Source organism: Phoxinus phoxinus (assembly GCF_949152265.1).
Source record: "Phoxinus phoxinus genome assembly, chromosome: 15".
Lineage (NCBI taxonomy): Eukaryota > Metazoa > Chordata > Actinopteri > Cypriniformes > Leuciscidae > Phoxinus > Phoxinus phoxinus.
The window spans coordinates 27746857-27771196 of record NC_136890.1 but is presented as its reverse complement, the minus strand read 5'-3'; the positions used below and the strand labels follow the sequence as shown (position 1 = coordinate 27771196).

The window sequence follows — 24340 nt, the reverse complement described above, 5'->3', positions numbered from 1 at the left end:
ACTAGCTGATATAAAAAAAAGTTATATTTATTTCAGTTGGTTTATTTTATTTGAAGTAACGGAAATGTTTTTATGGTTTTAATTTTAGGTAATGATAATAATAATACTGTTAATAATATATATATGAAGTTAGTTTAAAGAACGATAGATAGATTTTTAGATAGATGGATTTGGTATCTTATTGTTAATACTCTCTTTTTTTTCTCTTTCTCTTTCTCAGGTGGAGTTGAATTAGGGATTAATGCAAAAGGAGACAGACTGAAACAGTGGTTTGAGTGTCTGAAATACAAAGGAAAGAAAGTGGAATACTGGCACACACTGACACAACAAGGAGCCGCTAGCAGTGACTAACACAGACAAGGAGACAATTCCCTGATAAGTAATACAAAAACAATGAAGTAATAATGATAAATAAATGCAATAATGCTCTGTCTGATGATGATGATGACATTCAATATTAATGCGTGAGAAAAAGCATAATAATCTATTGTACAGCTAAGTATCACATTCTTTTGTGATGAGAAAGAAGCAAGTGTGATCACAAGCCTGGATTGTGACGCACAAAGAATCGACCCCTTCTTCTGGTCTATACGTCACTTATGTGAAATCGTACTGTGTTGTGACTATGCCACAGGGGCTCATGCCATATTATAGTGTTATTGTTTATTACATGTAAAACGTGTAATAGCATCCTGGTGTTTGTTACAGTTGGTGGTGCCGTAATTTTTGCACACTGTCAAAGCACAACACATCCAGCTGACTGTAAACGTCTATGTGTATCTATGTATTTACCTTTTGTGATTTGTTACGTATGAAAGTTTACAGTCTCTTCCAGCCCGCCAAAAACAAGATGCACAGGAAAAGCACAAGGGACCTTTAATGCAATGAAAGAAAATCTCTGGATTTAAACGATCACTCAAGAACTGCCGCAGAACTAAACGACAGTCACCTCAACGATCTGCACAACGCGAATGTGTGTGCCTGTTGGTGTGTGTGTGTGTGTGTGTGTGTGTGTGTGTGTGTGTGTGTGTGTGTGTGTGTGTGTGTGTGTGTGTGTGTGAGAATGACCCCAGTCTATGTTTTTGTCTTTGTACGTAACTCTGTTGAATGTTTGTAGTCTCCTACAAAAAAAGATTCGCTGATGCACAGACTTTCTCGCTTTCTCTCCGGCGTCCTCTACTGGTTTAGAGGTCTAACTGCCAGGACAGTTCCAGTACGGAGGGTGAATCGCCTCTGGCAGGCCTCCTGCACAACTGCACACCCCATTAGGGGTTAAATGAGCAATCAAACAAAGCCTTTGATGGACAAAATACCTGTCGAAGGACGTCTACAAAAGAGTCAGAACACAAAAAGTTAAGCAATTAAAGGATACACTTGCTTTGTAGTCCATCAGCTCTGTGAAACGATGCACGTTTCTTGCCATGCGTGGGAATTTCGCCTATAATTGTATCCCTGTGATTGCATTTATTAGCTATTAGATTCAAATAATTTACCACCTACCTGAATCTACTTTTCATCCAGTCTTGACATTTAATTGCACAACAACTCAATTCTGTCCTTCCATGGCTCTCTCCGCCATTCCTGACCTGGGGGTCTGCTTTTTTTAAACAATTGGGTTATCAAATGAATGGCCTAAACGGTGTATAATTATCAAATGTTATTATAAGCAGCTGCATGCCAAGTGAATGTCACATATGCTTTGATGGACCACCAATCTGCAGTGCTTATGTTTGTCCTAATATCCATCATTGAGCCCATCTAAGGGTATTTGTTTTTGCCCAGTGAACTGGGACAATCTAGGCTACCTTTGATGAAACCGCATGGCATTTAGATAATGGACTGGCACCACCTGCCAGCCAAGATGGGACTCCAGGGGGAGCGTTAATGAACGAGGGAGTCAAACTGAAGGAGGATTATTCAAGTCTCACTCACTTGTCCTCATTGACTGTCTGTGTGGAACATGTGATGTGACTGCCATCGTGTGTGCGTCTCTGTAACTGCGTCTCCGAAATAAATTGGTGCAACAGTGGCTGTTGGAAATGAGAGCGAGTTTTGTGCGTTTGAGTCCTAGAACCTTTCATTCATGCAATGGATTTCTTGTCATGTAATGGAAAATGTTCCAAATAGAGTGGACAGTATTAACCCACGAATGCATGATGTAAAGTACATCTTTAATGACAGAGATTCTGCATGCATTCTTATTCTATGCATAACATGATATTGTTACATTTGCATTTGTTTGTGATAAATGAATGAATGAATGTACAACAGAAAGTTTCAGTATTTTTTTTTTGTCGCAGAACACTACTGTGATGTCTTTCTCTCTCTCTTTTTTTATGGATCAATAATTCTTCCCATGAAAAGAGGAATGGCAGCCTCATCGCTCCACAGTATCAGAATGAAGGGCCGTAAAGCCGAGAATGTAGAGAAGGAGCGAGAAAAAGAAATGCTTGTGGCTGCGGCGACCTCCACTCCCTTCTCCGTGAGCGAGAGAAAAGCGCTATGACGAGCATCTGAGATGAATGATTCAGATTCACCCGGAAACATTCCACACAAGTTAGGATTTAAGAAGAGATCTGACAAACCTGAGGAGAGGAGAGGTGAGAAAAATTCGGTCATGATTTACTCATGGAATACAAAATGAGAACTTTTTTCCATACAATGAGTTCATTGTTGTAAGGCTCCGAAAAGGACTAAAAAGCACCATAAAATGATCATAAACCTATGCTATGATAAAAGTTGTCCATTTGATTCTTGCAATATTCCAAGTTATCTGAAGCCAGATCATAGCTTTATGTGAGAAAGAGTTTTTAGAAGATTTTCAGTGAATAACGACTCATTTCTGTCTTTTCCTCACACAAAGTTATCCTGTAGTGCATCATTTTCTGATCATATTTTCGTTGTATGGAAAATAAAACTGTATATTTGTAAAATGAGTCCTACTGAGAGGTTTGGAATGACATGAAGATGAGTAAATGATGACAGAATGTTTACATTCTAGCTTGCCTCAGCATTTTGGAGTAAATAAAGCGACATTCTTACCCAGATTCCTCAGTAACTCCTCCAGTGGTGTGGTCTCCGTCAGTTTAATTATAGGCAGTGTGACCTCCGCAGTTTGGATTGGAATTTTGTTCATCTCGGAAACCATTTCTTCAATAGTTTTGTAGTTTATATTGTTCTCCATCAATAAGAAGTCCTTTTCAGACGGTGTGGGCGGGACGAGTATGTACAGGCTGTTTTTACCAGTGAGAGGGAACTTTCCGACCTGGAGAAATAGTTTTGCAGTGTATGTGTTTGTATTTGTACAAATACATATGCTTATTGTTCATTTTCAGGAAATTGTGCTATGTCCATGTAAAAAAAAACATAATAAAATAATATTTTTAATCCTTTTGTTATTTTAGATTTTTATTATTTGTTTATTCATTTTTAAATCTATTTAATTATATAATTTAAATGTTATTCTTAAAGGAGAACTCCGGTCAATTTTAACATTGAGCTCAATTTTTAGAGTGCTGTCAATACAGAGAACAACGACAAAAATCGGTTGCCTACACCGTGTTATCCTCTTTTTAAAATGTGCACCCTATTGACTTGAATGGGGTCTAATTTTAAACCTGCTTTTATTTCTCTTTTTATCCTTGATGTGTCACTACAAGTGCCCAGCCATGTTGAGTGATTCCTTCAGAGTGAACACGAGTGAATCTGACTGCAGTAGATGTGAAAGATATGAATAAAAATGATGTTATATCAGCCAGCGCACATACCTGTATTTAGTTCCTGTTTTCGGTCGAAGTCCACAGTAGTCGATTGTCGAGTTCACGCGCATAGGTTTAGTTACCTATGATCACGCAGGTGAACTCGACAATCGACTACTTTGGCACTGATTTGACGGCACTACGAATATTTCAAATATGGTAAATGCAAAGAACGTTATTATTTTGCATTATGCACTAAATAAGGTAAATCTATAAAACAATGTGGTTAATAATATCAGGATCAAGTCAAAGGGTCACCGTTTCCTGAGAATGACCCTTGTGCATTTATTGCAATACTTACCTCAGCCTTTAAATGTTTGAAGTAGCCCATTTGAAGGCTGTATTTGGAGCTGTAGAGAGTCGGAACATCTTTGGCCTGATCAGAAAATGTAGTGAACTTTTCCCATTTGTTTGTGGACTCAAATACTGTCTTCCATTTACCTGTAAAGCACAAAGAAACACTAACACAGTCTCATAAAAAAGAAATAGGTAAAGTATTCAGAAGCCAGAAATGTATTCACTTACCATTGAAGTAGACTGCATTTAACAGAACAAACGAAGTGGAGGGATCCACCTCTGTAATTAACTGAGTGATTTTCTTGTTTGTCTTATCTGCCACCCAATCATTGATGAGCTTCACGTTTAGATCACTGTCATTGGTCAGCTTCTGTGGCATGGCATCATAGAACTCCTGTGATTGGTTGATAAAAGCTTCTCCCAACTGTTGCTCTATATGGAAATAAAACTTTTCAGGGCTATGGACATGATAATCATGCAGCTTTGCTATGACTTCCTGCACTATTATATTAGGCGGTATCAAAATGTAGTCCATAATAAGTGATTCTGATTTAACTAAAGCATTGCTGTTATTGAAGCATCACCCTAGAAGACCCTTGCGAAAAAGAAGTACACTTACTTGTAATTTAAAGTATATTTGGTACCACTATTTTACAGTTTCCTTGTTACATGTTACATATAATAACTATAAATTAAGCATAATTAAATGCAACTAACCCTAATCCTAAACCTATTCTACTTTAAAGTACATGTATTTTGATGTTGGCTAAAGCACATGTAAAGTATTAGATTTTAATATTTGATATGCATTACATTTTGAATGTATTAAAATGTAACTTCACGTGTTTAATATTTAAATGCATGACATTACAAGAAAAATTACATTAAAGTATATTTTAGTTTACCATAAATGAATAGTTTAAGTGCGGTGTAAAATGTTTCAAAGACAATAGAATTATGTAAAATGTAAAGCTTTATTTAAGTCTTACTTGAGTGGGTCAACAAAACTCTTAAGTTTAACTAATTGCATTTAATATAAATGTAAACTATAATACTATATATTGTACATTTTCTTTGTACATAACATGCAATGAAGTGTCAGAAAACATTACATTTAGTTCGCACTTAAGAATATTCTTTTAAAATATATTATTTCCGTAATAAGTACACTCTATAAAAGTATGCTAAAGTATACTACTTTTTCACAAGGAGAGTGCTTATCTTAGCCTATCAGTATGTTCTGTGTCTACCTGGTGAATAAAACATGGCCGAGGCCATTCTCAGCGTGTCCTTCATCACTTGTTTCAGACTCTTTAATTCAGAATGCGAGCAGGAGAATTTTGGAGGAAGCTTGAGAGCAACTTCCAACTGTGTCCTGGTCTCACCTCGAGCACCTTGCAAAGAGGGCAAGAAAAAGAAGAGGCTCAGAAGGTCAAAGTAGTACAATGTGTAGCCTTTAGTTGACTATGGCTTTCATTCTTACCCAAAAGCAAGTTATAAAGAGCTGCAGCAATGCTGACCGGGGAGAAGATCAAGTTGGTTTTGGGTTTTGAACCTTTAAGCTCACTGTACACAGACGTGGAGAACTCTCTGAGGGATTCCTGAACGATTGCTCTCCCTGATCTGCTGTCTGGATCCAAACAGGGCTCCCATGGGTCGGTGTGGCCAAGACAGCGGGGTGGAGGGGGGGCTACAAATTAAATAGTGGGAAATATAATTGATTTCATTCCAAAACAATGTGATTTAAGCTATACAAATACCGTTTATATGAATTCCAACCTAAACGTTCTGCTCTGAAACTTAATTATATGCATGCACTAAAGAAAGTCAGATTCCAATAACATCTATTTTAACTCATAATACTTTTTATCTAACTAAATAACCTTTTTTTTTTACTTATAATATTAAAGCGCACAATTTATAAATACATTTATTCTTAAGTAAAAAACAGACTTTTGTAAATGTTCTTAATGAAATTATTTATGCATAAATAAAATGTAAGAATAATGTTTAAACAGAATTTATACACAAATTGTATTTATATACTTATATACAAGAATATTAAAACTGACACAATTTATAAATAAAATTGATTTGACTGACAATTGAATAAAATGTATGAAACAATATTATTTTTATTTTATTCTTAAGTTAAATTAAGAATACTATTTAAACAGACACAATTTATAAATATTTTTTAAATAAGTGTACCTTGTACTTCCAGCTCCACCAACAGCGTCTTAGATGAATTTGTTATGACACACTGATACATCCCAGCGTCTTCCTCTCTGGCCTGACTAATTTTAATCGCCCAGTCCTGTTCGTCAGGCCTGGTGTCCCAGAAAACCCTCTGAGTTGTCAGGTCTCTCTCCTTTTGGCTGTCTGTGTCTTTGTCAGGCTTGAGAAGCACCACACCGTCTTTCTCTCGTTTCCAGACAACAGGGGGTGATTTTGTTTCTCTGGAAGAGAGAAATTCAGCAACCTGGCATGGAAGCGTGACATCATGCGTGGCTTCTACTTTGATGACCTGCCATTCCTGAAAAGGTGGGGGTGCTGAGAAGAAAAAATGAGTTCAGTTTATTAATTGACTTTAAAAGTCTGAGATTAAAAGTCCTCTTGATGTTTGACAAGCTCCCTTCACTGTTTAGAAAACCTTCTAACCTTCCACATGTATCGTGAATGTTCTGCTCAACCTCACACGATCCTCTCCTTTATAGCCTTCCTTCACACACTTGTACTGTCCGCTGTCAGTGGTATTTATGCTACTGAGGTTCAAGATTGTACTCTTCTCCTCCAGTATGAGCTGCTGTTGTGTCTGAGCAGACGTGAAGCTCCAGGTGTATGTAGAGTCGACCAGTGTAGGGGCGTCATCAGGAAGACAAGGAAGTGAAATACTGGATTTTAGCAGGACAGTGATGTCGCAGGTAGACAGGGAAAGCTGAAGAAATGGGAGTAAAAGCACCATTACAGTATCATACAAGTGGGCCATATATGTTAACTTTTGTGATATATGTAAGTCCTATATGAAGCCAAGAATTGTCTTTTAAATAATTTTCCACTGAGTCAAGCTAGTTTTTAAAAACATGAGGGTGAGCAAATGATAAGATTAAGTTTATTTTATTCCAAAGGGGATATAGAATTCAGAAACCCTTGTTAGCGACACTGGTGGCCGTTAAGTGAACTGCAGCCAGCAACTTGCTGCTGCTCGTGCTCGCACACGTGAAGAGACTGAAGTAAACGTGATTCAAGGCCCTGATATACTGCGAAGTTATTTTTCGTTCTTCACTTGGAAGTAAAAAGAAGTTGGAAATACCTTTGCAGCGATAAACCTCCTGACGCCGTCCACGCTGCTGAATAACAAAATAATCACAACAAAAAGACAGCGTGGAAGCAGTTAAATCATCTAATCAAAGCGATGTGTGGATATGTTTGCACCAGCTCTGCAATTTACTGCCATCATGTCGACAGTTGAGGTAATTCAAATTACACTATGGTGTAATAAAGTTTGACAATAAATAGGTTTTTACTTTTTAGACTAGCCTCTGGCTATTAACGTTAATCCATTTTCTTTGCATGACACATTGGCGTTGCAGTCTTTCGGCATTATCCTCAACATTAAGCATTCGTTTCTTGAATAATATGTAAGATAGCCTCTCAGAAGCGCACGTAAACGTAACATTGATTTTCCCAGCAAAAACGTCCTGAATCCTTCACAATTCACATACAAATTTGTCTACACAGGCTTTCATAGACAACAGGATGCCGGGGAAGGTCTCGTTTTTTATGTTTCGTTACAAGCTTTTCACATATATAAAAGGCATATATTATGCCTTTTGCGGGGACTAAAATTAGCTCCTACTTCAGATTATGGTCTAACTCAGCACAATAGGAACTACCAGTAGCCAAAAAATGCGAAACATCCCACCATTTTTAAAAAGCCATGTAAACACCGTTTATATAAGTTACTCCAAGAACATGCAAACAGCAGATGCTGATGGTCCGACATTGAAGTCCAACTACTTCTCAACCTTTAACTTACTGAGGAAATCCAATGTGATGAGTGGACCAACCAAAACATTAGGCTATTATATTTCTGCTCTGCTAGAAACATTGGGCATCAACCACACAAACAACGCTATAATATTTTATAATTTAAAGTTGACTTTGTTTAACAGTTCTATCCAATAATAACACATTAGAGGACTGTTCAACAGATTGTTAACGAATGAAGAGGAGAATGGGAGCGCTGTGGCTCTGCCGCTCAACACCTTCCAAATAAAAGTCCCGCACAACAACCAGAGCGGCAGGACGTAAGTGACGGTTTACGTCACTTCAGAGTTCAGACTGGAGGTGCAAATGCAACCAAGAAAACGGCCCTGGGGGAAAATTTAGAGGACCACCCAGATGGCCAGTTCCTATAACTATTCTGTGCCCCTTTCAAGTAACGAAAATGTTTCTAAGGTTTTTAGTTTTAGTTAACTATAATAACCCTGGCCAGAAGAAGCACGTGGACAAGGCTGGATCTTAAATAGAATGTGACGGGTCATCCCGTGCAGGGGCGTCGGACAGGAGGTAATAGTGGAACAGAGTAACAGGGGCCTTCAGCGAAGGGGGGGCCCACAAAGATATATTGATATATATTATGCTGTAGTGAGGGGCCCGCCCCTTGGTTCTGTGACCTGGGCCCAACATTTTGGTGCTACGCCCCTGATCCCGTGTGCTATGTTTGCTACGTTACGCAACGAGAATTTCGATTCATCCGATGTCATATTATGCTGGGATGATCCTACTGCACTCTAAAAAATGCTGGGTTGTTTCAACCCAATTTTGGGTCAAATATGGACAAACTCAAACGTTGGGTTAAAAATGTAATTTAAACATTTAACCCAACGGCTGGGTTTGTGCATATTTGACCCAAAATTGGGTTGAAACAACCCAGCATTTTTTAGAGTGTGCCTTTTGACACGATGCAGTGAGCAGCTTGCGCCCGGTAGAGACCAAGCGACGAACAACTGATTAATTAAATATTAAAAATAGTCACTTAATCACAATTTATAAGAAGTCACATGGAAACGTTTAATTGTTCTACAAAAAAAAAGAAAATACTAAGTAAAAGTCCTCATCCTAGTCATTTACTTACACCTGCACAGAGCAACAGGAGGATGCGGTACATAGTGTTGGATTCAGTCCTGGAGAGAAAACAAAACCAATTCTGCAAGTTATAGACACACACATTTAATGTTCACCATGCCTATTATGTCTCAGAAACATTCACAATATCTCTGAATAGCCTTACAAGTAAGAACAGAGCATGGCCAAACAATTTTTATTCATAATAAATGTACAATACATATTAGTAATTGCTCATATAAATGTATTTGTAGGAAAAGGAAATATAAAGCAAATTTTTTTGTAAGCAATAAAGAAAACCAACTTACACAGATATACTTTCAAATGGAAGAAGCTTCAAGCCCATGAAATGTCTGTCTGTTTGGCAGATCTGTCTAGTCCGCTTGTTGTTTTCTTCCCACTGATAATTGATAAATCATTACACAGATGTTTGCTAACATGTTGATTCTCTATTTACATAGATCCCGGATCAAAATCTGACTGATTTACGGAAAATCACATGTCCAAAGTCTCTTTAACAGATAAAAAAAATAAAGTGGGCCATGTTAGTTTTAAACAGCTAATGCATGAACAGTTCATTTTGTCTATTTACATGCTTTGACTTTTCCTGTGGAGCTGGGGATGAATAGATTGTTAAAATGCTAATTAATTCAAATGTTTCAGATAAAATTCTGCCATTTATGTCCCGGCATCTGTGTCTGAAAAGTTTTCTCAAAGTCATGACAATTTTTTGTCCTTTTCTTGCGGTTTCTTTCTTCAAATACCATTTCACCAATGCTAATGATTATTAAATGTGTTTCTGATAGAAACTTTGTCAACTTAGGGCAACAAAAATAGGCACACACAAAAATCCCGAGCTAAAAGGGCATGTTTACCCTGACCACAGTGGCGCGGAGATTTGGTCCGTCTCCAGGACGGGAGAGTGAGCGCTGTTATCAGACTCTGACGCAGAAGGGAAAATTGAGTATTGTGATGCGAATGTATTTCTTATCTAAGACTGAAGCAGCTGTAAGTTTGTTTCAGCGTTATAAAAACCATCTCCACCTCGCACATCTGAAAATAAAATATGTGATGCTGATATCGCAAAAATGGCCAAGGCCTGGGAAACACATTTGTTGAAATACTACATTTGTTGTTACAGGTTTCAGCCTCTTCCTGACAAATCAAGAGTGACATGTTAATGATACATTTATTTTAAAGTAGGCTAATACTTTTATTCAGCAAGGATGCATTAAATTGGTAAAAACCGATTCATGCTAAAAGTCAAATAAATAATTTTTGTTCATTAAAGAATCATGAAAAAAAATAAGCAGCACAACTGTTTCCAACATTGATACTAAGAAATGTTTTGTGAGCATCAATTCATCATATTAGAATGATTTCTGAATAATCCAAATCTGAAAGATGCTGAAAATTCAGGATATGCCCTCACAGGATAAATTATTTAAAAATGTAATAATATTTCACAATATTGCTGTTTTCACTATATTATTAATCAAATAGGCCTACATGCATCTTGGTGAACATAAGAAACTTCTATTAAAAGCATTATATATATATATATGGGTGTGTGTGTGTGTGTGGGGGGGGGGGGGGGGGGGGGGTCTTGTAGAAGCTATGTGCTGTCTTAAAAGGCTGCAGATTTGTCACCTGTGAAACTCCAGATAAACTCGAGCACCCCTCTTATCACTGCTCAAGGGCAGAGGAAGTGCGTTTTCAGCTGGACAAACCTCGTAAAACGATACATGACTAACTTTGTATCTCTGCAGTGTTACATTAATTGAGTTACTCTCTTTAATGTATTTACATGCATCATCTCCTGTGCACATGAAAAATCGGGGAGTAATTCCAATATTTTTTTTATTAGGCTCTGTAATATTATGATGCTTTTTAATTTAAACATGTCTATTTTATCTCTTTTGTTGTTGTTAGTTAACAAACGACAGATGCTAAAACTGTCACTGACAGCAACTTTACTAGTTAGGCTATACATAAAAGAATATAAAAAAAATGTAACAAAATAATTAAATATGAAGTATCTATTTGATGACTTTGTTGAAGCTGATTTTAGTATTTCTCTTAAATCATTAGGTGTTATCGACTTGAAGCGGCGCTGTGCAGATCAGTCAGTGTATAACCTCAAAGTACTGCAAAAAGCAATTAGAGAGAAGACAGCCTTGTTTGCTTTTGAATCTCTCCCGCAGTACTTTTATGTCATACACCAATCGGTCTGCACAGCGCCACTTCAAGTCGAACACACCTAATGATGTGCCTGAAGCCGAATACTATGTTCAGAAAATTATGCATTCTACGGAGCCCCTAAAGGGACATTGTGATGGAAAAAATATATTTCAATGCTTTTGATGGGTAATTCTATTATATTTGCAGGCATCAGGGAGCTGCCATCAATATTCAGGGTATTAAAATCGCTTTTGAATGCTAGCTCGCTTTTTACTTTATTATTCATGCAAGGCCGGTAGTTGTCGATGTCATTTTGTTTTTAAAAAAACTATGCGCTTAGACTTAGTACAAGACATAAAAACTTAGACTTGCTCTAAACACGTAATTCTTAGACTTAAGGAAGAAAGTGTTATAAAACAAAAAATATTTTTTCTTAATATATATATTCTAATTGTACAATTACAGTTGGCACATATATTTCTTATACTAAAAGATGGCAAATGTATAGTAGACTTGGAGTAAAAACACTCACAGTTCCCTTTATATTACTTAAACATGTAATGCCACCAAAACCCCAAATGCAACATTAGTGTTTTAAGCCAAAGACTTTAGATATACAAAGAAGGTACACTCAAATTACCAACATGACATCATGACTTTGCGTAAATGGGAGAAAGTGCAATAGTGGAATATGTCCCACTTTCTAAATAAAAGAGCCAATTGCCATTTGGTAAAGTCATCACGTCATGCAGATGCCTTGAGAAGCTCTGGTTGCTAAACTGAAAGCGCTTAGCGCATGCACGTGTGCATTGGCTGGTCCAGTTTTTTGTCATGAATTGAGCTTTTAAAACAACATTTATGAGACAGTTGTTGTCAGATTTCATTGGTGATTTCAAATATAAAATTTAATTCAAAGACGGCCGCCAATTGAAAGGACTTGCCTTAAAGGGACTTTGTTTAAACATCTCTCTTTTTTTTTTTTTTTTTTGCCCTGTCCTTGTTCTTCTTGCTTGTTTAACTCTTATTGTTGCTGTGTGCTGCTCTCCTGCAATGTCAAAAATGCTTCAGCTTTGCTGACTGCACTCTTCTTACTAAAGACCTTTGTGAAGAACATCCAAGTCATAACACCAAACTGCACCAATGCATACCAAAAAGAAACGTATTCCATGTTTAGAGAGTGATAACACACCAAGGCTGTGATGATATTATTTATTCACCATAATGTTCTTTTCTTAGAGGTCATTGGGACGATATCTAATAATCCATAAAAACCTTAGAAACATGCAGCTTCTAGGATTCTACTGTTCTCTCTAAGATTCCCTCATTTATAAAATGCTGCATAGAAACCATCCTATATTTATCTTATGATAATTTCTCAAATGTGCATACATGTGATTCAGAAAACAAACGTACGCACAAAAAACATGCATACGCCTCTCTTTTTTGTTTTACATCAAACACCGTTTTTATGAATATAAACGTTGCCGTGGATTTTAGCATATGCACACTTTAAATTAAAATCTGTGTGTACACACGTTTTATAAATGAGGCCCCTGGAATCTGTCTTTGTGCATTGTTTAAACTGAAGCTGATTAGAGTATGTTGGGAAACGATGGCCATTATAAAATATTGCCATTAATTAAAAATAATTGTGAGAACAACATGCTTTTCATTTTAAGTTTCTTCCCAAATCTGCTTTTAATTTGGATATTTCACAGGTATTAGAAAAACCTAATCATACAGTAATATACGGACCATAAATAAAACATAAAAAACATTTAAGAAAATATATTCACTGATATCAGTAATCTTTCATAAAAACACGTCACATTTACATTCAAAATGACTTAAGCCATCAGTGTTCCCATATTGAGTCTTTCAAGTCCATTAGAGTAGCATACAAACTCTTTCAACTTGCACCCTCAACTTGCTTTGAACTCATTTACCCAAAACCAGAAGTCAATGCTAGGAGGGAAGCTGAAAACAATATGTGAAAATACAATTCATGTCGTATTCGACAAATGTGAAACTAGTACAAGCCATGTTCAGACACACACACACCCCACTCTTCCCTTTCATGGCATCTTGCCTTCTAGTTTCTCTTAAATAGTCCTCAGTTTATACTTCTGCAAGGACGGAAAAGTCTTTCTTGATGATTCATAGAGTCCACGCAGATCCCAAAAAGAGCCATGACTATCGGATGTGGGGGATAAATGTTGGTCTTGATGTCATTCTCTCAGTGGAAGGATGTTGGTGTGTTGAAGGGGGTCGGTTGAGTGTGTTGGTGTTTAGTAATACTGAATCTCTGTTGTTCCACCGGTAGAGCGTCCGCTCTCTGAGTCTATGAGACGCAGCTTCCTCATCTCTCTTCATCCCTGCAAGCTTCTGGTATCGCCGCTGAAACAACAGCCAAAACTGATCTTCCTGCAACAAACAAAAAGGAATCGTGTATAATTTTCATGGAATTTGGTGGGTTTCAAAGTTGCAAGGCTTTGCTTGCTGAACCAATCGGCATACATGTGACTTTCTTTCTTCCATACAACACAAAAGATAATTTTTTTAATTATATCAAACACTTTTCTTAAACGCAATCAAAATAAATGAGGACTAATTGTCAAGCTCCTGTCCAGAATATAAAAAAAAAATACTATAAGTTATTATATAGTGTTCAAGTCGTGCTCACCCTCAATTGAACTTTAATGATGGGCTTCAGATAACATGAACAATTTAAATGACACTAATTTAATGGGCAAGAGTGACTAATGACCAGTATATCTTTTTTAAACGTCTCCTTTTCACAGAAGGAAGTCAAATGGGCTAGTGAGCAAAAGATAATTTTCAACTATTCCTCTAAGCCAGAAGTCTTCGGCCCTGGTCCTGGCGACCCACTGTCCTGCAGAGTTTAGTTCCAACCTCATTCAAACACCTGAAGCATCTAATCAAGGTCTTCAGGATCGCTTGAAAATATGCATGCAGGTGAGCTGAAGCAGGTTGGAAATAAACTTCAGGTAGGCGAGTCTTCTGTAGGCTTCTATAGAGTCTTCTATAGGTCTTTTATAGGTCTTTGTAAGCTTGGAGAAGAGGTCTTCAACCCTGCTCCTGAAGACTGTCCGGCACGTTTTTTTCCAACCTGTTTCAGCACACCTGCCTGTGTATTTTCAAGAAGTTAAATAGGATCTATGTCTGTCTATAGAGTTGAAGTCTCACCAAGGTCTGCTGCAGGGACGCAGGGACATCACGGCGCACCCTCTTGGGTTTGGCACAGTACGACTCCAAATGCTGGAGGTCACATCCCCGCACGCAACACTGCTCGACGATCCCTTTCCCACGAGGGCGAGGACCGCCACTACGGGCTGCTCCAGGTTTGCCTAACCACCAACAGACACAAAGGACAATTTTAAAGGTTTTAATGCCAGTCATGTTTATAAGAGTTAGTTGTAACTGTTAAAATGGGGTGAACACATACACTACCAATCGATTGCTTGGGGTCAGTACTTTTCTTTTGAAAGAAATCAATTATTTTACTCAGCAAGTACCCATTAAATGAATGTCAGTAAATTAAGAATTTCTATATCAAATCAATTCTTCTTTATTTTATTGACCTTTCACCTACAATTAGGAGTGAAAAGTCATGTTAAACAATACCAATATTTGTGAAATTATTGAAATAAGAGTCACTGAGACCGTGTCATAATGTTCTTTTTGAGAAAAGGAGTGAATGAGAACGAGAAAAGTATCAAGGTGGCCTTGGATATGGAACGGGGTGAAAGGTCCTCAGTTAGTAGAAATAAAAAATGTTGATATCAACAACCGCAAATCAAGAGTACATGTGGGTGTGGTAAACTGTATTGTCATTAATGGAGTGTTTTATATCAATAACTATAACTTCAGGCCACCCACAACAGATGACAGTTACGGTTTGCTATTGGTTGTTCGGGTGATTTGCATCAACACCATAATGATAAGGGCTTGACTTGATACCACTGTCTGTATCTTCAGGGCAAGGCCACTTTTAATACACTGATATGCATTGGTATGAATATGATATGATGTTGTGAGTGAGATTAAAGATTTAGAGACATGCAAGTAATTTCCATATCACTGTCCCCACACCAAACGGTTTGTCCTGCTTTGACCCACACATCTTTGAAAACAGATTTGTTTCTGCAGTATCCAAATACAGGACATCAGAAATATAAGATGAAGATTGTAGGTGACTCTGACCTCTGTAAAAGCCACGGTCTCCACACACAAACTCCAGGTCAGCGACTAGTTCCCGTCCACAGCGTGCTTTGGCCGCTTCGCCAGCGTCTGGCAGAATCAGGACACAGTACAGGGAGTAGAGGACGCACACACTTCTCCAGCTGGGCACCTGCTTCAACAGAAAAACAAACTCTCAGCCAGCTGTATCTTATCAGAGAGATGCACTCCTTTTTGTTAAAGCAATGAATACAAGTCGTGTGACGCATGACGTTCTAATACTGAATTGAGAGCATGTACGAAAAGTCCCGATGGCAGTGCTCTGAAAGTTCCATGTTGCCTTACAGTCTTAAAAATAAATGTTCCAAAAGAGGGTTTCCCCACTCTTAAAAATAAAGGTTCTTTATTGGCATTGATGGTTCTTCATGGAACCATAGATGCCAATTTATTTTTAAGTGTACACAAAAATATACTGACTCAGAAAATGACTTTGCAAAAGCTTTAACCGTCTTGACCTTTTGATACGATGGCATGCATTACAGATCTATATTTTCCTCCAACCCACACGTCAAAGCAACGTCATAATAGCTGCAAACCTGCATTGGAGGCAGTAATTGTTGGTCAGAAAAAGGTAATTTGACTCCTCTATGGAAACTAGTCATTTACCGCAAAAAAAAAGAGGAAAGTTGTTTTGACCAGCTTTTGTGGATTCCTACTGTCAGTGGAGTTCAGTGGACACCTTGAAACTAAAAAGCAGCATGATGTGGTCTTTCCCAATAAATTCTACATACAGTTAACATGCAACAGGTGTAATGGTCTATCATTTGAAAGCCTGATCCTGGTGCAATACATGTTTCTATGAAGTGCATGAAGAGTCTTACCTTCAGCATGAATCCTCTAAGACTCTGAAGGCGTCCGGCATGACAGGCTGGAATTCCGTCTGATGGCATGTCTTTTTTTTTATGGTTTGGTCTCTAAAGAGCTACTGACGTTCTTACTCCGGTGTGCTCTTATAGGAGGACCAAGAGGGGACGGGCCAACGGCACACACCCGCACACATCCTACCCTTCCCTCCACACACAGACGACACATAATCGCAAAGCTTGTCTTTTGCTGAAGACGCATGAAACTAAGAGATCAGATTAATAAACAACAGAAAACTCAAATTGATGTATCTATCTGAACATTTATAGCCAAGTAATGTAAAATGGAGGTGGTGCATGAATTTATCTATACATTTATAGATCCTTCATTATGTGTAAGCATATATCATTTTTAATTGTCATCATTATCATATATAAAGTCGGTTTAGAGATTCCCCGCAGTATGACATTGAAATCCATCTTAAGAGTGACGACAACAGGGAAAGAAGTTATCAGAAGTATATCTCAGCAAGAAGCCGGTTAAGTGATTTCGGAGTGTGTGGGCTTGAACTGAAATGATAAAACAAAGGAACGCATTCACAATCAATCACAGAGTACACACTTAAAGATAAAATAGAGACAAAACGTTATGTTACCAGTCAGATGTGTGGGTACATTAATAACCAATTCTTAGTTTGACACAAAACCTTTTTTTATTTCAACCAATGAACCGACTGACATTTTACATTTTTACATAATTTTAGAAGCTAAAGTAAATCCAAACAGATTTTGTGATACCTGTGCCAAAGCAAACTGATAAATTATTAATTGTATTTATTGCACAAATTTTTTGACACTATTTTATTTAAATTAATGAACTTAACCAAAGTTTTAGACATTTCTTCTCAAATGAAATTATGTCCGAGGAATTTTGACACCGCTTGAACGGACATCTTTGGCAAAGTCTGATCCTCTAAATCTGATCCGTCGGCTTTGAGTTAAAGATGCTGAGGGCGGCTTCCTTCTCCCTCAGCCGAGCTCGTAGGTTGTTGATTCTCTCCTCCTGGGCCAACTGTTCAAAGTCAAAAGCAAGACAGCTCTCAGCTCTGGGGAGCAATGCGGCCTCTAACTGCTCATTGCCATCCTCGTGCACCTCTCTTTCTCCAGCTGCTGCTTCGGGCTGCTCTGAGCCTCTAGCCGACGCGTGGAGGATCTGGGACTGCTGGAGGATATTGGGCTCCTGACTGGACTCCAGATCTTCAGGAGGTTTGGGTGGGCTACTCGCCGACCTGGACTCTGAGGTTTCCTCACCTTCCTGTTAATTCAAAGGCAAAGTTTAGATTTCAACAGCACCAAATGACCGAATCACTCTTTTTTTTTTTTTTTTTTACACAGATTTAAAAGGTACTGTAAGGGATTTCAGTTATTTTACTAGTCACCAAGCAATCAAGGTTTAGCTGGTTAGCATGGTTAAGTTGGTCCCTGCTGAAAGCATCTTTCTCCAATGACAGCCATTCAAAAGTAGCCGTTTTCAAGAGAAGAAAAATCTGCTATTCTCTATCTTTCTGGCTTACGTTAGTGACTCAAAAACAAGAAATGCTACCAGGGGGTGCCAACAAAATAGCCAGGTAAATGATTGACAGGCACTGAACATTTGAGATTGGCTAAAAAAGCAGGACTGCCAATACATTTCAGGACATATATTTTAGTTCTCATGACATTTTCTACATGGGATTCCGAACCAAAAACATTTACAGCACTTTTAATCATGTAAGATTATCATGCCCATCTTCAAGACTTAATTACAGAGTAAAATAAAGATTAAAGCTTGACCTTTTGACACTCTTTGCCCGTACAGCATTGCTCAGGCATTTCTTCAGAGACCAATTTTGGTGAAATGTGCTGGTTAATGTCAAGATCTGTAACTGGAGCCTGACCATCCTGAGTCTGTGGATTGGAAAGAGACATGCAACAATCAGAAATCAAATAAAGACAGTATCAACGGCCTAAAGCAAATAATGCTCAATATAAAAAGTGAAGAGAATCACACACAAAAAAAATATTTTCTGAACCTTTATATCTAAGTAATATAAAAGGGATGTTGAATAGATATTGTAATTGTTTTATTTTATTATATAACGTTGCTTTTAGATTCCTTGCAGGATGAAATTGAAATCATCTTAAGAGTGATGACAACAGAGAAAGAGGTTATAACAAGTATATCTCAGCAAGAAGCCGGTTAAGTGATTTTGGAGCGTCATATTATATTGTATTTTATAGTTGTTGTTGTTTTTTTACTTTGAATATCAATAAACTTGTCCAATTTAACCATCTACAGTTAATCTAAATAGTTTTTAATAAAAAAATATTTTTTGCAATTTAAAGTAAATTTGTTAAAATTAAAGAAATTTTGAAGCAGCTTCACATTATTAAAGATGAAAATATCAGTGCAAATATTGTAAAATTCATCACTTATGAAACAAATTCAATTTCGACTGTAAAGCAGTTCTACATAATACAATTCAGCTTTATTTAGTTCAATGTTGAGTTAAATAACTGTGAATAATGTTAGAGTTCATCAATTATAAAACAAGTTAAAGATGTAAAACAACAGAAGACAATAGTGTATCAAGTCAGTTGAGTGTTGATTCAGTTCAATAACAGTGTCGATGTTGCAATGTTAGTGTTCTTAATAAAGTTCAAATTTGGGTCTCATCCGGTAGTGTCAGTGCAGTCCAATATTACTGAATAGGAATTGTGAAATGTCCCACCTTGTTCTGCTGTGATCTGGGTGAAGGGTCTGGGAGCGGTTGTGCCTGACGACTAGGTGGAGTGTTTATCTGGTGCTGTTGACTGGGAGAAACCAGACACACACCTGAAGGTGCTGAGGGAGAGTTTTGCAGTCTCACTCGCCTGTAGCGTGACTTCCTCACTGAGAGGAAGATCTGACCGTTAAACACGATGATGGCATTTCGCTGAAAAGAATCCCTGATGCTGGGAAACGAGGCCGCTTCTGGCTCCAGCCCTGAAAACTGTATTTTGGGCTTGTGCGTTTTTAAAATTGCTCTTAAGACCTTAAAGGCAGTGATGCTGGAACTCACAACAGGCAGCAAAAACTGGCCTGGAGTTATTTTGGTGACCAGCGGCCTCTGGCCCTGTGTTTCTCTGCTGTCCTTGCCCACAGCCACTTCTTTTTCCCGCAGCTCAACCGGACAGATCCACGTCACGGTCTGCGGCATCGGTTTCTCTGATTCATGCTGAGAAAGGGCGACACGGATCTTCCTGGCCGTGGAGCTGGACAGGGACTGCACGGGGATGTTTTTGACACATGTTCCTTTGGGAATGTAAACAACAATGTTCTCCATGCAGGACATGCTGAATCACGGAAGAGTTTGAACCTGTGGGCCTGGTTGAATAAAGCATTCATATTACTGCAGTCTGCTGAGCTTTTATATATGTCTCTGCATTTTATTATTACTAAACAGCCTACTCAACATACAGAGGTGGTCAACTTAAACTAAAGACCTTAGCTCATAAAATACTTAAAGGTCCCATGACATGAAATTTTCACTTTTTGAAGTTTTTTAACATTAATATGAGTTCCCCTAGCCTTTATATGGTCCCCAAATTTCTAGAAATTTCAATCGGTGTAAATCGAGCTTTTGCTATCTTTCTCTGCCTTTGAGAAAGTGGAAGCTCAATCGGGCTGATCTTGAATCTCCTCCGTATGACGTCATACGGAGGAAATGTTACCTCCCCTTTCTCTGCTTTGCCCGCCCAGAGAATATTTCCCGCATGAGAAAATGAGCTAGGAAGCAGGAACGCGTGCGCGCGATTTTAGTTTGTCCACGGGAGATATCATGGCTTTTGAGCGAGTGAAGCATAATAATTGCTCAATAATTGGATGTACAAATGAACACCGAAGCCTTTTTTTAGTTCCTTCATCCAAGCCCCAGAAGAACCAGTGGATTAATTTCATTTTCTCTGGAAATGCGCCGACACAACTCCCCAAAGTTTTGCATGTCTGCGGCAAACATTTCACCAACGACTGTTTCCTCAACTTGGGTCATAGAGGTGGCTTCGACGAACGTCTGAAAATAAATCGATCGAGCCAAACAACACTTTCTGATGTGTAATTGTTCAAGTTCAGACAGGTAATCTTTCTCTCAAATCGTTCAATACTGCTGTTTATGCCTCAGTAAGTCAAGCCAGTGACTAAAATATAAACTTCACATCGTTTCTTTTGAATAAATTATATACAGAAAGCGATCAAAGAACAATCTTTGTAGGAATCGCGCGCACGCGTTCCTATACTTCCTAGCTCATTTTCTCATGGACACAGCGCGATCGAGTTTATGGACACTAGCCAAACTCGTTATGGAATCAATGACGCACGTTACACTGCACATTTAGCTCTTACTGTATTTACATCATCGTGTTTGCATTGGTGAAAGCATTAGAGAGAGTGCAGAAACTGCGTTGCAATGATAAGATCTTCATTCTCACGATCAATAACAGACTCATGCTTGCGCAATGCTCATCACAGCAACATTTTATGTGATGGGAATAGATCTAAATACTTTAAAAACTTCTGACGATTTGTTAATCTCGATAGCTGTAATAGTAAAAACGTATAATAACTGTAGTAAAAGTATAGAGCATCACAGTCCCGCCCACAGCCGGTGCCGGAAGTAAAAATTCAATACAATTTCTCCATAGACATTTGGGGTATAAGCCATAAAAACGTAACCATACATGGTAGACTTAAAACCAGCAACGGCTGTACTAAGCGATTGTATATGCTCAAATAAACGCCAAAAGTTCATGGGGCACTAACCTTGATTTGAGATAAATGCCTTTTATTCGCGATGTCTTGGATAAGTACTTCATTACCCACAATCCTAAACAATCCCACAATCCCACAGTGATGCATCTGATTGGTGGATGTCGTGTAAACCCCGCGAAGGTCAGAGCGTTGCCATGGAAGCAGGATTCTAACAGTAGAGACCAGAGCCCGTCTACATTCTCTGGTAGAGACTTGAACGGACTGTTTTCTTTAGCGGAAGCCATATAAATAGTTTTTAAATCAATACATTCCTTTTTAAATTAATATTTTGTGTCAAATTATTTATTTATTTGGTAGGTAGCCATGTAATAAGCGGGATAATGTATAGCGAGTTTGTTATAGCGAATACAACTCCCTTCAGGCTTCGCTTCGGGCTCATAATCAGCCTTTCGCGAGTTGTATTCGCTATAACAACCTTTACATCATCCATTACTTATCGTTCACTTTAGATAGGCTACTGTAGCCTTCATATGGTATGAGTCATATCAAGCATTTTTATGATGCCACTGTCAAAACAATATTAAGCCTAGGCATAACGTTACCTCTTCATGCATTTACTGAACATTTGTGTAATAATTCATGGCAAGTTAATAAACTGAATATGACGGTCCAAGAGCAGACCATGCAGCGGTCCATGCATCAGACCGGTGGCGCTGTGCACTTTCTGGTATGCTGACCATCACTTTTTAATTTTCACTTGTTGTGGATATTAAGAAAATACATTAAATGTTATTACAATTAAGGATGAACTATAACATCATGAAAATTAGCATGGACCTCAACCTGTCCTGTCAGCAGAGTGTCCTGTGTCATAAAGGGCTTTGAAATAAACACACAAACTAACGTTACACACTGACTGAACACACGTGTGTTGATGACTGAGCTGCACCATGTTGCTAACGCTATCGTTAACCGCTTTCACACACGCATACAATATATTATTATTTTTATTTACACGATTATTACTGAAATAACTGCTGTTAACTACACATTTACTATATAAAATTCACTCAAAAGGCTCTTTTGCGGCTGTGGCTTCAGTCGACTTCAGTGAGGCGCGGTGGTTTATGGGATGAGTAGTTCCTTCGCTCGGAAATGAAAATATGTACACAGTCTTGTACCTTTGCCTTTTTTTGGATTTTCTCTTCGTTTTTTTACTCGAAATGATATGTTGTATGCTTATGAGTTCAGCCATAGCTGGTTATCCTCAGACATGCTCTAGAACTCTTTAGATACAGATTTTTCCAAAAGTCAATGGGAGAAATGAATGGGAAATTTACTTCCGGCACCAGAGCTCTCTCGGGCTGTGGGCGGGACTGTGATGCTCTATTCGAGAGAGTTTCACATGTAATAAGTAGCTATTTCATATGCAAGCATGTCAGCCAATCACAGCAGTGGCCGGTTACACCGAAGTCTCACACAGACACGCCCCTTCAAACAGAGCGTTCAAATCAGAGGCTAAAACTGGGCTAGGAAAAATGCCTTTTGTTTCTAAATTATAAATATTTTTTATCTAAAAAACATACTAACATTATAAGGGCAACCCAGGAAACATTATAAAATAATATAATAACCCCATGTCATGGGACCTTTAAGTTCAATAAAATAGATTTTAAAGAAAGTCTACCATTGTTACTAGCTTCGTCCAACAGCCTAGCTACTTAAGTTTTTGTTACTAACTACTACAATTAAAGGGGCTATATACAGACATTTTCATGTATTAATGCCATTGTGTGAACGGCTTCTAACGAACCTTAAAAAACTAGACCTTCCCCGACTTCTTTTATTTTCTATGAAAGAATATTGAGTTGACTGATTATTATGTAAAGGACAGGACTAGGGAAGTTTTTGCCGAGAAAATGTAAAGGATGTGATGTATATGACCAGGGGAGGGGCAGCATATTTTTTGCCAAAATTTGAGAATGCCATTTTCGCTGCAAAAGTATTTCCAACTTCTATTTACCCCTAAAGCCAGTGACACACTTAACGACTAGCTAAAACATTTTAAGACTAAACCGAACACACTTACAGACTGTTTCCAACGACTGCAGCAGATTTTAAACACCGACTGTGAACACCAACTGAACACAACTGTCTCTGACTCTGCACATTTGGTCATGATCAGTCTTAAATATCAAATTGCATTCATAATCTGCCTTCCAGTCGTTAAGTTTGTCCCCAGCTTAAGGTTACGCAAGACTGTAGCTTACTTTTGGACAACTTCCCACAGTCCATTTTGTTAAAAACAAACTAAACAAAATTAGACAAACAAAAATAATATATATTCTCTGTTGCCATGTGAACTAAAAAGAACTTTGCAGAATCGCAGTATGTATAATATATCGGCCGGGTCCTCTTGTAAGCTACGTTACGTGTGCACGAGTGCGAGCACGAGCAGTAAGTTGGCTGCAGTTCGCTTAACGGCCACCGGTGTCGCCAATAATAATGGTTTCTAAATTATACATTTAGCTCCTTTAAACAATAAACGAAATGACAGAGATATTGTAAAAGACGATATTGTAAATATTTCTAGTTTTAACTTAAGATATTTTGTCGAAAATCATCGTTACCTTTGTGGATTTGTCATTAGGAAGGACCATAGACAAACGTAGGAAACAGGAAACGTTTAACGTATCCAAATCAAACTAAAACCAAAAGTTGTCATATACCTAAAATTGGTCACTTCAATCGCGGAAAAGGCGGCACAGTCATGTCTCCAAGGCAAAGCTCACAGATGGAATTCATACGTTTTGTTTTTCCATTAAATAAACCTGTCATCGAACATTTGCATGCACCCCTCTCTCGCTCTCCGCACTCAGCGGGGACTTCCGGAGTAAACTTCCGGAGTTTGGTCTTCAGTGTCAAAATAGAAGTCATTGTTAGACAAAAGTTGAATGTAATTCGGTATAGAAGCTGACAAAAAGTAAAACATCTGGTAAAGTTTAACTGAACTGTTCATTTAAAATATAAATCATTACTAACTGTTTTAATCATTGTAAATAACTATATTAGCTTCCACACCAATGCACGCTGCTGTTATGTCGTCTGGCGCTTAAAATGCTCGA

At 38.0% G+C, this 24340-nt stretch overlaps 4 protein-coding genes and 1 long non-coding RNA gene across 13 annotated transcripts in view; 2 read left to right on the top strand and 3 right to left on the bottom strand.

The window, feature by feature from the left end:
* The window catches only part of doc2g (double C2-like domains, gamma), a 78152-nt gene extending 77761 nt beyond the window's left edge, over nt 1-391 (top strand). For all 7 annotated transcript variants that reach the window (XM_079638621.1, XM_079638627.1, XM_079638622.1 and 4 more), the window contains one exon: nt 221-391. In XM_079638621.1, coding sequence (XP_079494747.1) covers nt 221-351 — 131 coding nt within the window. In that variant the 3' untranslated portion in view covers nt 352-391. The remainder of the gene's footprint in view (nt 1-220) is intronic.
* Nucleotides 392-2154: 1763 nt separating this feature from the next.
* On the bottom strand, nt 2155-9600 carry serping1 (serpin peptidase inhibitor, clade G (C1 inhibitor), member 1). The gene is made up of 10 exons (XM_079638620.1): nt 9494-9600; nt 9196-9244; nt 6717-6993; nt 6267-6608; nt 5539-5745; nt 5306-5449; nt 4284-4487; nt 4060-4199; nt 3043-3265; nt 2155-2585 (listed from the first exon to the last, which is right to left on the bottom strand). The coding sequence occupies exons 1-10, from the start codon at nt 9529-9531 to the stop codon at nt 2335-2337; spliced, it is 1875 nt and encodes a 624-aa protein (XP_079494746.1). The 5' UTR covers nt 9532-9600; the 3' UTR covers nt 2155-2334.
* On the top strand, nt 7000-16512 carry LOC307012222. The gene is made up of 3 exons (XR_013800593.1): nt 7000-7528; nt 14560-14728; nt 15537-16512. It is a non-coding gene; the product is annotated as an uncharacterized lncRNA (long non-coding RNA).
* On the bottom strand, nt 12978-16648 carry igf3 (insulin-like growth factor 3). The gene is made up of 4 exons (XM_079638635.1): nt 16448-16648; nt 15591-15738; nt 14574-14734; nt 12978-13790 (listed from the first exon to the last, which is right to left on the bottom strand). The coding sequence occupies exons 1-4, from the start codon at nt 16514-16516 to the stop codon at nt 13560-13562; spliced, it is 609 nt and encodes a 202-aa protein (XP_079494761.1). The 5' UTR covers nt 16517-16648; the 3' UTR covers nt 12978-13559.
* Nucleotides 16649-17116: 468 nt separating this feature from the next.
* Nucleotides 17117-24127, bottom strand: LOC307012218 (uncharacterized protein). 3 transcript variants are annotated; one of them, XM_079638629.1, is made up of 4 exons: nt 23945-24127; nt 19201-19835; nt 18263-18376; nt 17117-17744 (listed from the first exon to the last, which is right to left on the bottom strand). In XM_079638629.1, the coding sequence occupies exons 2-4, from the start codon at nt 19801-19803 to the stop codon at nt 17403-17405; spliced, it is 1059 nt and encodes a 352-aa protein (XP_079494755.1). In that variant the 5' UTR covers nt 19804-19835; nt 23945-24127; the 3' UTR covers nt 17117-17402. The 3 variants fall into 3 exon arrangements, with proteins under 3 accessions (XP_079494755.1, XP_079494757.1, XP_079494756.1); XM_079638631.1 differs by having other exon boundaries at nt 21267-24120; XM_079638630.1 differs by having other exon boundaries at nt 23846-24120.
* Between the last annotated feature and the right edge of the window lie 213 nt (nt 24128-24340).